This window comes from Coregonus clupeaformis, chromosome 11 (assembly GCF_020615455.1).
Source record: "Coregonus clupeaformis isolate EN_2021a chromosome 11, ASM2061545v1, whole genome shotgun sequence".
Classification (NCBI taxonomy): domain Eukaryota; kingdom Metazoa; phylum Chordata; class Actinopteri; order Salmoniformes; family Salmonidae; genus Coregonus; species Coregonus clupeaformis.
The window spans coordinates 37,462,389-37,477,080 of NC_059202.1; the positions used below are offsets into that span (position 1 = coordinate 37,462,389).

General features: G+C 48.2%; 1 protein-coding gene across 3 annotated transcripts in view; it reads right to left on the reverse strand.

Moving 5' to 3' along the window:
• Positions 1-1,744: 1,744 nt before the first annotated feature.
• LOC121539578 (alpha-(1,6)-fucosyltransferase) overlaps positions 1,745-14,692 on the reverse strand; it is a 139,690-nt gene continuing 126,742 nt past the window's right edge. For all 3 annotated transcript variants that reach the window (XM_045223547.1, XM_045223548.1, XM_045223549.1), the window contains 4 exons: positions 7,161-7,323; positions 6,402-6,516; positions 4,220-4,457; positions 1,745-2,032 (listed from right to left, as the gene is read on the reverse strand). In XM_045223547.1, the coding sequence (XP_045079482.1) occupies positions 1,782-2,032; positions 4,220-4,457; positions 6,402-6,516; positions 7,161-7,323 (767 nt within the window). In that variant the 3' untranslated portion in view covers positions 1,745-1,781. The remainder of the gene's footprint in view (positions 2,033-4,219; positions 4,458-6,401; positions 6,517-7,160; positions 7,324-14,692) is intronic.

The following is a 14,692-nucleotide window of genomic DNA, read 5'->3' on the forward strand; positions in this document are numbered from 1 at the left end:
TTGGTGGCTGACTAAATACTTTTTTTCCCCCACTGTATATATACATACACTACCAGTCAAACGTTTAGACACACCTACTCATTCAAGGGTTTTTCTTTATTTTTACTATTTTCTACATTGTAGAATACTAGTGAAGACATCAAAACTATGAAATAACACATATGGAATCATGTAGTAACCAAAAAAGTGTTAAACAAATCAAAATATATTTTATATTTGAGATTCTTCAAATAGCCACCCTTTGCCTTGATGACAGCTTTGCACACTCTTGGCATTCTTTCAACCAGCTTCATGAGGTAGTCACCTGGAATGCATTTCAATTAACAGATGTGCCTTCTTAAAAGTTAATTTGTGGAATTTATTTCCTTCTTAATGCATTTGAGCCAATCAGTTGTGTTGTGACAAGGTAGGGTGGTATACAGAAGATAACACTATTTGGTCAAATACCAAGTCCATATTATGGCAAGAACAGCTCAAATAAGCAAAGAGAAACGACAGTCCATCATTACTTTAAGACATGAAGGTCAGTCAATACGGAACATTTCAAGAACTTCGAAAGTTTCTTCAAGTGCAGTTGCAAAACCATCAAGCACTATGATGAAACTGGCTCTCATGAAGACCACCACAGGAATGGAAGACCCAGAGTTACCTCTGCTGCAGAGGATACGTTCATTAGAGTTACCAGCCTCAGAAATTGCAGCCCAAATAAATGCTTCACAGAGTTCAAGTAACAGACACATCTCAACATCAACTGTTCAGAGGGGACTGTGTGAATCAGGCCTTCATGGTTGAATTGCTACAAATAAACCACTACTAAAGGACACCAATAAGAAGAAGAGACCTGCTTGGGCCAAGAAACACGAGCAATGGACATTAGACCGGTGGAAATGTGTCCTTTGGTCTGGAATCCAAATTGCAGATTTTTGGTTCAAACCACTGTGTCTTTGTGAGACGTGGTGTGGGTGAATGGATGATCTCTGCATGTGTAGTTCCCACGGTAAAGCATGGAGGAGGAGGTGTTATGGTGTGGGGGTGCTTTGCTGGTGCCACTGTCTGTGATTTATTTAGAATTCAAGGCACACTTAACCAGCATGGCTACCAAAGCATTCTGCAGCGATACGCCATCCCATCTGGTTTGGGCTTAGTGGGACTATCATTTGTTTTTCAACAGGACAATGACCCAACACACCTCGAGGCTGTGTAAGGGCTATTTTACCAAGAAGGAGAGTGATGGAGTGCTGCATCAGATGACCTGGCCTCCACAATCCCCCGACCTCAACCAAATTGAGATGGTTTGGGATGTGTCGGACCACAGAGTGAAGGAAAAGCAGCCAACAAGTGCTCAGCATATGTGGGAACTATATAAATCACACCTGTTGCCGACACCTGCCTTACAGTGTGGTACTTCCTGAGAAGGTCTGAGGGGAGAGGAGATCCCACTGCTCACTACAAAGAGACAGACAACCCAGCACTTCACAGGACTCTACCTTCTCCCTCCCTCCCTCCCTCCCTCCCTCCCTCCCTCCCTCCCTCCCTCCCTCCCTCCCTCCCTCCCTCCCTCCCTCCCTCCCTCCCTCCCACAACATAAAAGGAAAATAACTGCTTTTACTTTTCAATTACATCTCTCAGTGGGGATAGCGATAAGGAATGTGTGGGCATGTGTGTATCCATTAAGACAGAGATAGATAGAGGGGCCAAAAATATATAGCATTTGTGTGTCTGTGTATGTGTGTGTGTACGCACATACAGTACATGTGTGCTTGCATGCATAGTGCGTCCACCTACCCTATGATGGGGTGCCTAAAGCCCAGTTTGGCGGTGGTATCCTGGATCTCCTTCTCCAGCCAGGCCTGGGGCCGGATCAGGTACTTGACAAACTGAGACACCCACCAGACGGATGGGTCACCATGGAGCCGGTGGAGGCGCTGGGCCAGGTCCTCGGGAATGGCCAGGGGCAGGTAGGGGGGGCGGGGGTGCAGGCTGTCCACGATGGGCAACTCTACCACCTGGACATCTCTGTCGTTAGCCTCACCTGGGGGGAGAGAGGGAGGAGTGGAGGTTAATAAAGAGTGGAAGGCAGATAGGGAGAGGTAAAGAGACCGAGAGAGAGACAGTGTCAGAGAGGAAGAGAGAGAGATGGAAGGTAATAATAGAGTGCTTTTGACATACAGACACAGCAATATATAAATGATCAGCTCACTAGCCTCCAGCACGGGGGTTTGATGCATGTAGCAGTAAAGATGCACTGAGCATCATGAGCTGTCTGAACAGTGGAACACAGGGAGAAGTCTCTCTCTCTCTCTCTCTCTCTCTCTCTCTCTCTCTCTCTCTCTCTCTCTCTCTCTCTCTCTCTCTCTCTCTCTCTCTCTCTCTCTCTCTCTCTCTCTCTTCTCTCTCTCTCTCTCTCTCTCTCTCTTCTCTCTCTCTCTCTCTCTTCTCTCTCTCTCTCCTCTCTCTCTCTCTCTCTCTCTCTCTCTCTCTCCTCTCTCTCTCTCTCTCTCTCTCTCTCTCTCTCTCTCTCTCTCCTCTCTCTCTCTCTCTCTCTCTCTCTCTCTCTCTCTCTCTCTCTCTCTCTCTCTCTCTCCCTGTATCCCCCCAGGACACCCTGTCGTACAGTTCTTATTATTAAAAACACAAGACAAAGGTATTTCGTGGCCTGTGAGTGGTTAGTTGCTATTGTGCTATTAAGTGCTATTGTAGTCCTTCACCCTTCCTCTGTGAGTATAGGAGTGCTGTTGAGAGTAATTATTAGTGTCACATGCCTCAAGTACAGTTTAAATGATCAGTTATCAAGTCAATAAAATATGAATGAATTACTTATCACAATGGGACATTCCCATGGAGGAAAGGAAGAGAGAAAGTGAAGAAAGGGTAGAGAGATCCTTTATTTCTCTCTCTCTCACTCTGCCCTTTCTCCCCCTGGTTTCTCCCTTCTCAGGCTAATTAGGAAAGACCTAAAATCTAAATTACATCTTGAAGAAATGAAGGGGGGAGGAAGGGGGGGTTAGAGGGTGTGTGTTTGTTGTAATTCATGCTGCGAGTGTTTGAGTGTGGGATAGGGATATAATCCATCCACCACGGTAGTGATGTCTGTCTCTGTCCTTCTGTTCCCCTCTGCCTCAGATCTGACAAGGGCCCATCAATGTCTCAGACAGCCAATCATTTACCAATGTCGTAAACTACATAGTGCTTTAACGATGGTAATAAAATCACACTGGTTCGGTGACAGTCACTCTTCTGTTCTACACAGCCCAGTCACAGCTCAAGGCTCAAGGCTAGAGTCCCTATGGTTGCGTTCCAAATGGCACCCGGTTTCCTACATAATGCACCAATTTTCTATTTATCTCAGTAGGCTAGCAATGTAAATGTCTGTGCGTCATATATTGTAATTCTATGATGTTCTCCTTTCTTCGCTCCTTCTCTCTCCTTCTCTCCCTCCAGTCAGTCTCTCGTTTCCTCTTGCCTCTCATCTTCTCTCTCCCTCCTCTTCTCGCCACCTCCCTTTATTCCTCCAGTCTCTCCTTCTCCTCCTTTCTCTCCTCTCCTAGTCTCTTCTATCTTCCCTTCTCTGTTCTCTCCTTCAGTCTCTGACGCTCTCTCCTTCCCTCCCTCTCTCTCTCCCTCGTCTTTCCTGTCTTCCACACTTTGTTCTTCGAGTGTCTGTCTTTTCTCCTCACCTCCTCTCGACTGGAGGACCTACTTCAGCAGTGTCCCTGGGACAGGAAGACGAGCCCTCTGAACAAAGATAGAAGGGTACAATTGTGTTGTTTTTGAGGTCAGTTCTTTCATGTTTGGAAGGCATTCTCTCCCTCAGGCACAACACTTGGAAGCTTTGTGTTAAAAAAAAAACCATCTCTACAGTTGGGAGGCAGGCTCTCTCACTCTCTCTCTCTCTCTCAGGCTGTTTTTCATTGTATTCTGTTTTTCATCATATTCCAAGACCTGTAGTAGCCCCTTCTGATATGAGAAGAAGAAAGACTAAAACAGAGTAGGGGCAGACTCAAAGCTCCACACTACTCATCACCATTCTCCATGTACCATGCATAGATGTATAATGTCATTCTGTTTCTATGGTATCCTACACACTGTGTGAGGTCTGTAGCTATGGACACAAACCCAACTGAGGACAGAGGGCAGAATGTGTTCAGTCTGCGTGTGGCCTGTTGCCATGGACATGGCCCCATTATCAGAGGTCAGAATCACATCATGGTCAACTCACCTGACCAGTGTCCGGTGGTGACCCCGGTGCGGTCAGTGCAAGTCTGACTGACTGGGAGGAAGACGGTCTCCCAGCCTCCCGTGGCATAGCGCCAGTTCTGGGACTCCAGGATAAGGGTGCGCTGGGTGCCGTAGGCGATCATGAAGCAGTAGACCACATGGTGCAGCTGGCAGCCGTAGCCACAGCCCTTGTTGATGTTACACACCAGCTTCCTGGCCTTGGAGCAGTCCTGGGGGTTCTGGAAGGGAGAGGGGAGGAAAAGGGAGAGGATTGTTGTTAAAACACAGGGAGACCTGAGGTGCCTTGTTAGTAAATGTTACAGTGAAGAGTCGAGGCATTGACACACATTTGAGAGCCAAAAGTGTATTTCAGTGTGCAGGTTCTTCAGTTGACCTTCTCTTCACCTTATCAAAATACAGACACACTATCCTTTCTGTACTAGAAATACAGAGACAGACACGCACTACTGGGCCCAGAAGGCTTTGACTGGCGTACTACTTCATGCTTCAAAGCAGTCTGTATGCTCTGCTCTGCTGGAGGGGAGTCAGGGAGGGTCTGAAGACATTGACATTTTAGTCATTTAGCAGACCCTCTTATCCAGAGCGACATACAGTTAGTGAGTGCATACATTTTCATACTGGCCCCACGTGGGAATCAAACCCACAACCCTGGCGTTGCAAGCGCCATGCTCCACCAACTGAGCTACAACATCCATTACCGTGACCATTCCCTTTGTTAACGCCTATCCTGATCCTGATAATCAGGTTGAGAACATGTTAACAAAGATCTATGATTACAGCTCGGAGACTGTAGGAGCTTGTGTGTGTGTGTGTGTGTGTGTGTGTGTGTGTGTGTGTGCGTGTGTGTGTAGTTTGTGTGACTGGAGGGGGTAGATTATGGGAATGTCAACCGTCAGTCAATGGCAGTTGACGGGAGATGTATGGTGGGGACTGGCGAGCATGGAGAGAGAGATAGAGAGAGAGCGAGAGAGAGAGATAGTGTAGAGTGTGTGTACATGCATGTGAATGTGTGTGTGTGTAATTATATGTGTGTGTGTGTGTGTGTGTGTGTATAGAGCGTATAAGCGGTTAGCCTCCCTCCATTGACTGTGTGACTGGTGATGGAAAAATGAGGCAGGGCCAGAGAGACAGGCAATACTACTGCTCCTCCATCACATCAGCCACTATTTTCCATTAGCCACTATTTTATCAGACTAGCGCACACACACACACTGAGTCGACCGACACAATTCATCAAGTTAATCACTAGCTAGCTAACGTTAATAGCACACAGGGATTCAATATTACTAATTAACAACCTCTACCTTGCTCCCATTCCTTATGATTAACTAGCCTATACACACATACGTTGGGCCAGTAACCGAAAGGTCGCTGGTTCGAATACCCGAGCAGACAAGGTGAAAGATATGCCGAAGTACCCTTGAGCAAAGGCACTTAACCTTCATTTGTTCTAGAGGCGTCGAGCTACTATGGCTGACCCTGTAAAACAACACATTTCACTGCACCTATCTGGTGTATGTGACAATATTTGTTCATATGCATTCGCACAAACACCCATGCACACTTCCACACATGAACGCCCATTTTCTATAATATATTAGTAAACGGACACAGTTTGGATTCTTGTCACTCTCACAAACAGAACAAAGTTGCTTAACCTAGCTAGCTCTACTTCTTTACGAGACATACAGCAGGTATGACTTTGTCGTGAGGCCTGGCACCAACAACATCATTACAAGCGTGTCAGGAGGAGGGAGAGAAGCATCTTGCTGAATCTGCAGATATAAGCCCAACTAACAGCGGAGAAGGTAGACAATCACATCCTTAGCTGTTTTAATCCTGTTATACAGTACACTGACGGGGGTGTGTTACCGTCAGAGGGGTGTGTGTACCCCTGACAGAGGGGAACTCTACCTGCCTCTCCATACAGACCTGCTCAGCCCACACACACAGTACAGACCAGCATTACTGTGACAGAAATTGCTATAATAAAAGCTGTACAGATTTTGATTGATTGTTTAATCGATCAGCTAAAGTGATGTGTGGAATATCCCTATGTGGATTCTAACCAGTCCCTGGTGTGTGGTAAAAGGCCATCCTGCTCTACTGTGGGTGTCCATATGTGTACTAGGTGTTGAGCTGTGTTGTGGACATTACTGTACCTGGAGGTATGTGATCCTGTTCTGTACCAGGTCAGACAGGTCCTTGGCCTCCTTCTCTCTCCAGTCTCCTGCTCCATCAGCCTGGCTCAGGTAGTGCAGGTCAGTCATGATGGACCTGGGGTCAACACGCGCACACACACACACACACACACACACACACACACACACACACACATTAACACAGGGTTAGAGGTTAGAGATCACAGCTGGGTCATAACGTTGCAAGGCTCCCATGGTGTATTATGTAACACGTTATCCATGTGTGTTCTGGTGTAAACGTGTGTCTCCGTGTGTGATAGACGAGAGGACACTTTCCATTTTTGAGCGGCAACAACTGATGCGACCTAGAAAAACTTGCCCCAAACCGAGTGAGATGGAGGACATTCGTCAACGGCCTATGCTCCTTAAAGGAGAAATATGTGTGTGTCTTTGTGCATGTGTGTGTGCGTGAGAGCGTGAGACGAGAGTGTGTGTGCGCGTGACCTCTGCTGGTGCCCCAGGTCCTGTAGCAGAGTGTGTGTGTGTGTGTGTGTCTATGTTTGTGTCTGTGTGTGAGTGTCTGTGTGTGTGTGTGTGTGTGTGTGTGTGTGTGTGTGTGTGTGCGTGAGAGCGTGAGACGAGACTGTGTGTGTGCGTGACCTCTGCTGGTGCCCCAGGTCCTGTAGCAAAGTGTGTGTGTGTGTGTCTGTGTTTGTGTCTGTGTGTGTGTGTGTGTGTCTGTATGCGTGAGAGCGTGAGACGAGAGTGTGTGTGTGTTACCTCTGCTGGTGTCCCAGCTCCTGCAGCAGTGTGTCGATGTGTTTCTGCAGGTCCCCCTGCTCCATGTGACCCAGCTTCTTGACCTCACTGCGGACAAAGTACCAGATCTCCTTCACCCCGTTCTCTATCTTCCTCCGCAGCTCTTCCTGGTTCCTACCTGGCCCTGAAAATAAGAAAATAAAAAAAAGTCACACACAGGAAGGGAAAAAGGGAGGACAACGGAAGGTTGTTTCAAACATATTTATCATGAAATCAAATGCATTTTGGGAGAACACACATATACGATTACAGACACACATAGTCAGCTGAGATTTTCTCTAGCACCAGATACCGGTTGCCCTTAGACACAGATCCTGGATCAGCTAAGAACACAGGACATCACATCACACAGTCAGCTAATCCCTTGAGAAAGGCACTTAACCCCTAACCTGCAGACTACAGCAAAAAAAAAATATCCATTTCGATGGACAATACAAATTGCTCTTAGAGACAGATCCAGGGTTAACTTACTCTCACCCTAAAGCAGAGATGGGCAACTTTGATGGGGGTGAAAACGAACTCATCATGAGGGGCTGCAGTAGCTCGTGTGTCTGCGTACCCACATCCATACCCTCCCCCTCCCCTGCCAGCAAAACATTGTAGTTTTTAAGTTTTAAAGTTCATTTCCTGCAATTCTACACATTTTGCCATGGGGTGGAGAGAAGATTTAGCAATTGTATAACACATTTCCTGCAATTCTACATATTTTACCATAGGGTGGAGGCAGGGCCGGCCCTCTCATTAGGCAAGATTAGGCAACCGCCTATGGCGGCACTTGCATTTGGGGCGGCATTTTGACAATTGGCTGCCGCCCTCCGGCGCCCCTGATCGGCTGCTACACCGCCGACGGCACCCCAGCCACCATCTCATTGCGTTGCTGCAGTTCCCGCCCTCACCCCATTCTCCCGAAGTTCACTCCCACTATCCTTGGTAGCTATGGTGATGTGTGTTTCTATGGGATTATCCAATTGTGAAACATTAATAAAAATGAATCTGCCAATGAAATTATTGTTTTGTTTTTTATGTTTGTGTATGACGAAGACGATTAGTGATTAAGGCAGTAGCCTAACCTAGCCTGTTAATGTTAGCTAGCTGCTACTAGTGGACATAATTTTAGCTAAAAGTAAGCTATGGAGATGTGAAACAATTTGCTACCATGTCTATGAGACAAAATCTATCAGGAAGCGAATATTAAAAATTTAAAAAACGAATGAGAAAAGAGGACAGTCTCTAAACCAAAGAAATCCGCTGCTGACATTTATCAGCGTGCAGCAATGTCCATCAGCCGGTGTGGAGAATGACAAGCCTCAGAGGACAGGCCATTCATTCGCTGAGAACAACGAGCCCCCGTTCTCTGATTCTAGCAGCGAAGAGGGCAAACTGGAGGAGTCCGAGCCATGCATTTCCACTGATGATGACAGCTCTCTGGCTGGACAAGAACAGGTGGTTGCATCAGGATTAGCCACACCTACAAGCAATGCCGGAGAAGACCCTACTATCTTGGACCCGGATTCAGATTCGTCACTCCCCGTCCCCGATGACAGTAGTGGTGCTGCTGCTATATCCAACTCCCAGACAAAAAACATAAAAGATCCCAGTGAGTGGCCAAAATATATGAATGGATCTTTACTTATATGTTAGTGCAGGCTGGGCCACATCAGGATAAAGAGGGGAATTTCCCAAGAGATGAGGAGCATGAAAGTTTTCGGTTACCCACTACAATAGAAGGATGGCGAACGGGGAGAGAGTGGAGAGACCATGGCTTGTCTATTCCAAGCAAAACGATGCAGCCTTCTGTTTTAGCTGCAAACTTTTTTCACACGAGTGCAAATCTGCGCTGGTCAGGCATGGAACCAGGGACTGGAAGAATCTGTGCCACCTCCTCAGTGTCACGTTCGTTCAATGACGGGTCAGACCAAGGCACAGCGTGATATACGTACATGTTTATTAACTTATAAACACCACGACAAAACAACGAAACGTGAAGTCCAAGGTAGTACACACAACATACCTTACACGGAACAAGATCCCACAACTCAACAATGCCAATAGGCTGCCTAAGTATGATCCCCAATCAGAGACAACGAGCGACAGCTGCCTCTGATTGGGAACCACACCGGCCAACATAGAACTATACATACTAGAATGACAACCATAGAATAACACAACACATAATATACACACCCTGACAACATATACGATGCCCTGAGTCAGAGCGTGACAGTACCCCCCCCCCCCAAAGGTGCGGACTCCGACCGCACAACCTTCACTTAACAGGGTAGGGGCCGGGTGGGCATACCGCCTCGGAGGCGGATCCGGCTCCGGGCGAGACGACCTCTTTCTCTCCGCCTCCCTGTTGCGCCCCTGGTCTGGTCTGGAACTCGGCGCGCTGCTTCCCCTCTCCTTCCTCCCACGATACTCCAGGCCCTGTCTGGACCCTGGTGTGGGAGACCCCGAACCTGGAGAGGGGCTGACCCATGGTCTGGACTGGAGCCGCTGACCGGAGCTGGACCAGGCACCGGTGGAGCGGACTGCTCAGGCTCCGGACTGGAGCCGCTGACCGGAGCTGGACTGGACCCCGGTGGAGCGGACTGCTCCGGCTCCGGAGTGGAGCAGCTGACCGGAGCTGCATCAGGCACCGGTGGAGCGGATTGCTCAGGCTCCGGACTAGAGCAGCTGACCGGAACTTGTTCAGGCACCGGTGGAGTGGACTGCTCTGGCTCCGGAGTGGAGCCGCTGACCGGTGCCGGACCAGGCACCGGTGGAACAGGCACGGGCCGTGCCGGACTGGACACACGCACCACTGGTCTGGTGCGAGGAGCAGGCACGGGCCGGACCGGACTGGGAAGGAGCAGGAACGGGCCGGACCGGACTAGGAACACGCACCACTGTCTTGGTGCGAGGCGCAGGAACAGGCCGGGCCGGACTGGCGACGCGCACCACTGGCCTGGTGCGAGGAGCAGGAACAGGCCGGACCGGACTGGCGACGCACACCCCTGGCTTGGTGCGAGGAGCAGGAACAGGCCGGGCCGGACTGGGAACGCGCACCCCTGGCTTGGTGCGAGGAGCAGGAACAGGCCGGGGCGGACTGGGAACACACACCACTGGCTTGGTGCGAGGAGCAGGAACAGGCCGGGCCGGACTTGGAACATGCCCCACTGGCTTGGTGCGAGGAGCAGGAACAGGCCGGGCCGGCGACGCGCACCACTGGCTTGGTGCGAGGAGCAGGAACAGGCCGGGCTGGCGACGCGCACCACTGGCTTGGTGCGTGGAGCAGGAACAGGCCGGGCCGGACTGTGGAGGCGGACTGGAGGTCTGGAGCGGAGAGCTGGCACAACCCGTCCTGGCTGAATGCCTACTTCTGCACAGTATGTGTGAGGCATCAGCACAGGACGCACTGGGCTGTGCACGCGCACTGGCGATACAGTTCGTAGAACTGGCGCAGGATATGCGGGACCGAGGAGGCGTACTGGAGACCAGGAGCGTTGAGCCGGCACACCCCGTCCTGGCTGGATGCCCATCTTCGCACGGCACGTGCGTGGTGCAAGCACAGGACGTACAGGACGTACGTGACACAGTACGTAGCTCCGCATAACACGGAGCCTGCCCAGTCATACGCTTCCTCGCGTGAGTACGGGGAGTTGGCTCTGCTCTGACACTAGGCTCCGCCAACCACCCTGTGTGCCCCTCCCAAAAAATTTATTGGGGCTGCTTCTCGGGCTTCCTCCTCGACCGGCCTCCTCCGTGTTGCCGTTGCACCTCTCCTGCCTGGGCATCTACCTTAGCCCATGGTCCTCTCCCCGCAAATATCTCTTCCCATGACCACAAATTGCCCACCTGTGACATGGCTATTCGCTCCGCCTAGGCACGCTGCTTGGTCCTCGTTTGGTGGGATCTTCTGTCAAGTTCGTTCAATGACGGGTCAGACCAAGGCACAGCGTGATATACGTACATGTTTATTAACTTATAAACACCACGACAAAACAACGAAACGTGAAGTCCAAGGTAGAACACACAACATACCTTACACGGAACAAGATCCCACAACTCAACAGTGCCAATAGGCTGCCTAAGTATGATCCCCAATCAGAGACAACGAGCGACAGCTGCCTCTGATTGGGAACCACACCGGCCAACATAGAACTATACATACTAGAATGACAACCATAGAATAACACAACACAGAATATACACACCCTGACTCAACATATACGAGTCCCATGAGTCAGGGCGTGACACTCAGCTTGCATGAGAAGTCGCATGACCACCTAGATACAGTGGGGGAAAAAAGTATTTAGTCAGCCACCAATTGTGCAAGTTCTCCCACTTAAAAAGATGAGAGAGGCCTGTAATTTTCATCATAGGTACACGTCAACTATGACAGACAAATTGAGATTTTTTTTCTCCAGAAAATCACATTGTAGGATTTTTAATGAATTTATTTGCAAATTATGGTGGAAAATAAGTATTTGGTCACCTACAAACAAGCAAGATTTCTGGCTCTCACAGACCTGTAACTTCTTCTTTAAGAGGCTCCTCTGTCCTCCACTCGTTACCTGTATTAATGGCACCTGTTTGAACTTGTTATCAGTATAAAAGACACCTGTCCACAACCTCAAACAGTCACACTCCAAACTCCACTATGGCCAAGACCAAAGAGCTGTCAAACAAAATTGTAGACCTGCACCAGGCTGGGAAGACTGAATCTGCAATAGGTAAGCAGCTTGGTTTGAAGAAATCATCTGTGGGAGCAATTATTAGGAAATGGAAGACATACAAGACCACTGATAATCTCCCTCGATCTGGGGCTCCACGCAAGATCTCACCCCGTGGGGTCAAAATGATCACAAGAACGGTAAGCAAAAATCCCAGAACCACACGGGGGGACCTAGTGAATGACCTGCAGAGATCTGGGACCAAAGTAACAAAGCCTACCATCAGTAACACACTACGCCGCCAGGGACTGAAATCCTGCAGTGCCAGACGTGTCCCCCTGCTTAAGCCAGTACATGTCCAGGCCCGTCTGAAGTTTGCTAGAGTGCATTTGGATGATCCAGAAGAGGATTGGGATAATGTCATATGGTCAGATGAAACCAAAATAGAACTTTTTGGTAAAAACTCAAAGAATGCTGAGTTGCATCCAAAGAACACCATACCTACTGTGAAGCATGGGGGTGGAAACATCATGCTTTGGGGCTGTATATCTGCAAAGGGACCAGGACGACTGATCCGTGTAAAGGAAAGAATGAATGGGGCCATGTATCGTGAGATTTTGAGTGAAAACCTCCTTCCATCAGCAAGGGCATTGAAGATGAAACGTGGCTGGGTCTTTCATTTACATTTACATTTACGTCATTTAGCAGACGCTCTTATCCAGAGCGACTTACAAGTTGGTGCATTCATTTATTTATTTTATATTTTTTTTTTGGGGGGGGCGGGGGGGTAGAAGGATTACTTTATCCTATCCCAGGTATTCCTTAAAGAGGTGGGGTTTCAAATGTCTCCGGAAGGTGGTGAGTGACTCCGCTGTCCTGGCGTCGTGAGGGAGCTTGTTCCACCATTTCAGCATGACAATGATCCCAAACACACCGCCCGGGCAACGAAGGAGTGGCTTCGTAAGAAGCATTTCAAGGTCCTGGAGTGGCCTAGCCAGTCTCCAGATCTCAACCCCATAGAAAATCTTTGGAGGGAGTTGAAAGTCTGTGTTGCCCAGCGACAGCCCCAAAACATCACTGCTCTAGAGGAGATCTGCATGGAGGAATGGGCCAAAATACCAGCAACAGTGTGTGAAAACCTTGTGAAGACTTACAGAAAACATTTGACCTGTGTCATTGCCAACAAAGGGTATGTAACAAAGTATTGAGAAACTTTTGTTATTGACCAAATACTTATTTTCCACCATAATTTGCAAATAAATTAATTAAAAATCCTACAATGTGATTTTCTGGATTTTTTTTCTCATTTTGTCTGTCATAGTTGACGTGTACCTATGATGAAAATTACAGGCCTCTCTCATCTTTTTAAGTGGGAGAACTTGCACAATTGGTGGCTGACTAAATACTTTTTTTCCCCACTGTAGTTTCCAAAGGTGGAAGGAGCTGGAGATCAGGCTAGTGTCCAAGCAAACTATCGATGCCCAAGCCCAACGGGCTATTGACAGAGAGACTCTCCACTGGCAGCAGGTGCTGCAGAGTCTCATAGCCCTGATACGCGTAATGGCCACCCAGAACATTGCGTTTATGGAAATGCTGGGTATCTTTGATGGAATCATGAAGGAGTATGTAAGGAGAGTACAGTCCAAAGAAACACATACACTACAGTGGCTTGCGAAAGTATTCACCCCCCTTGGCATTTTTCCTATTTTGTTGCCTTACAACCTGGAATTAAAATTGATTTTTTGGGGGTTTCTATCATTTGATTTACACAACATGCCTACCACTTTGAAGATCCAAAATATTTTTTGGGGTGAAACAAACAAGAAATAAGACAAAAAAAACGGAAAACTTGAGTGTGCATAACTATTCACCCCCCCAAAGTCAATACTTTGTAGAGCCACCTTTTGTAGCAATTACAGCTGCAAGTCTCTTGGGGTATGTCTCTATAAACTTGGCACATCTAGCCACTGGGATTTTTGCCCATTCTTCAAGGCAAAACTGCTCCAGCTCCTTCAAGTTGAATGGGTTCCGCTGGTGTACAGTAATCTTTAAGTCATACCACAGATTCTCAATTGGATTGAGGTCTGGGCTTTAAGAACGCCATTCCAAGACATTTAAAAGTTTCCCCTTAAACCACTCAAGTGTTGCTTTAGCAGTATGCTTAGGGTCATTGTCCTGCTGGAACGTGAACCTCTGTCCTAGTCTCAAATCTCTGGAACACTGAAATAATTTCCCTGTATTTAGCGCCATCCATCATTCCTTCAAATCTGACCAGTTTCCCAGTCCCTGCTGATGAAAAACATCCCCACAGCATGATGCTGCCACCACCATGCTTCACTGTGGGGATGGTGTTCTCGGATGATGAGAGGTGTTGGGTTTGCGCCAGACATAGCGTTTTCCTTGATGGCCAAAAAGCTCAATTTTAGTCTCATCTGACCAGAGTACCTTCTTCCATTTGTTTGGGGAGTCTCCCACATGCCTTTTGGTGAACACCAAATGTGTTTGCTTATTTTTTTCTTTAAGCAATGGCTTTTTTCTGGCCACCCTTCCGTAAAGCCCAGCTATGTGGAGTGTACGGCTTAAAGTGGTCCTATGGACAGATACTCCAATCTCCGCTGTGGAGCTTTGCAGCTCCTTCAGTGTTATCTTTGGTCTCTTTGTTGCCTCTCTGATTAATGCCCTCCTTGCCAGTTTTGATGGGCGGCCCTCTCTTGGCAGGTTTGTTGTGATGCCATATTCTTTCAATTTTTTTATAATGGATTTAATGGTGCTCCGTGGGATGTTCAAAGTTTCAGACATTTTTTTATAACCCAACATTGATCTGTACTTCTCCACAAC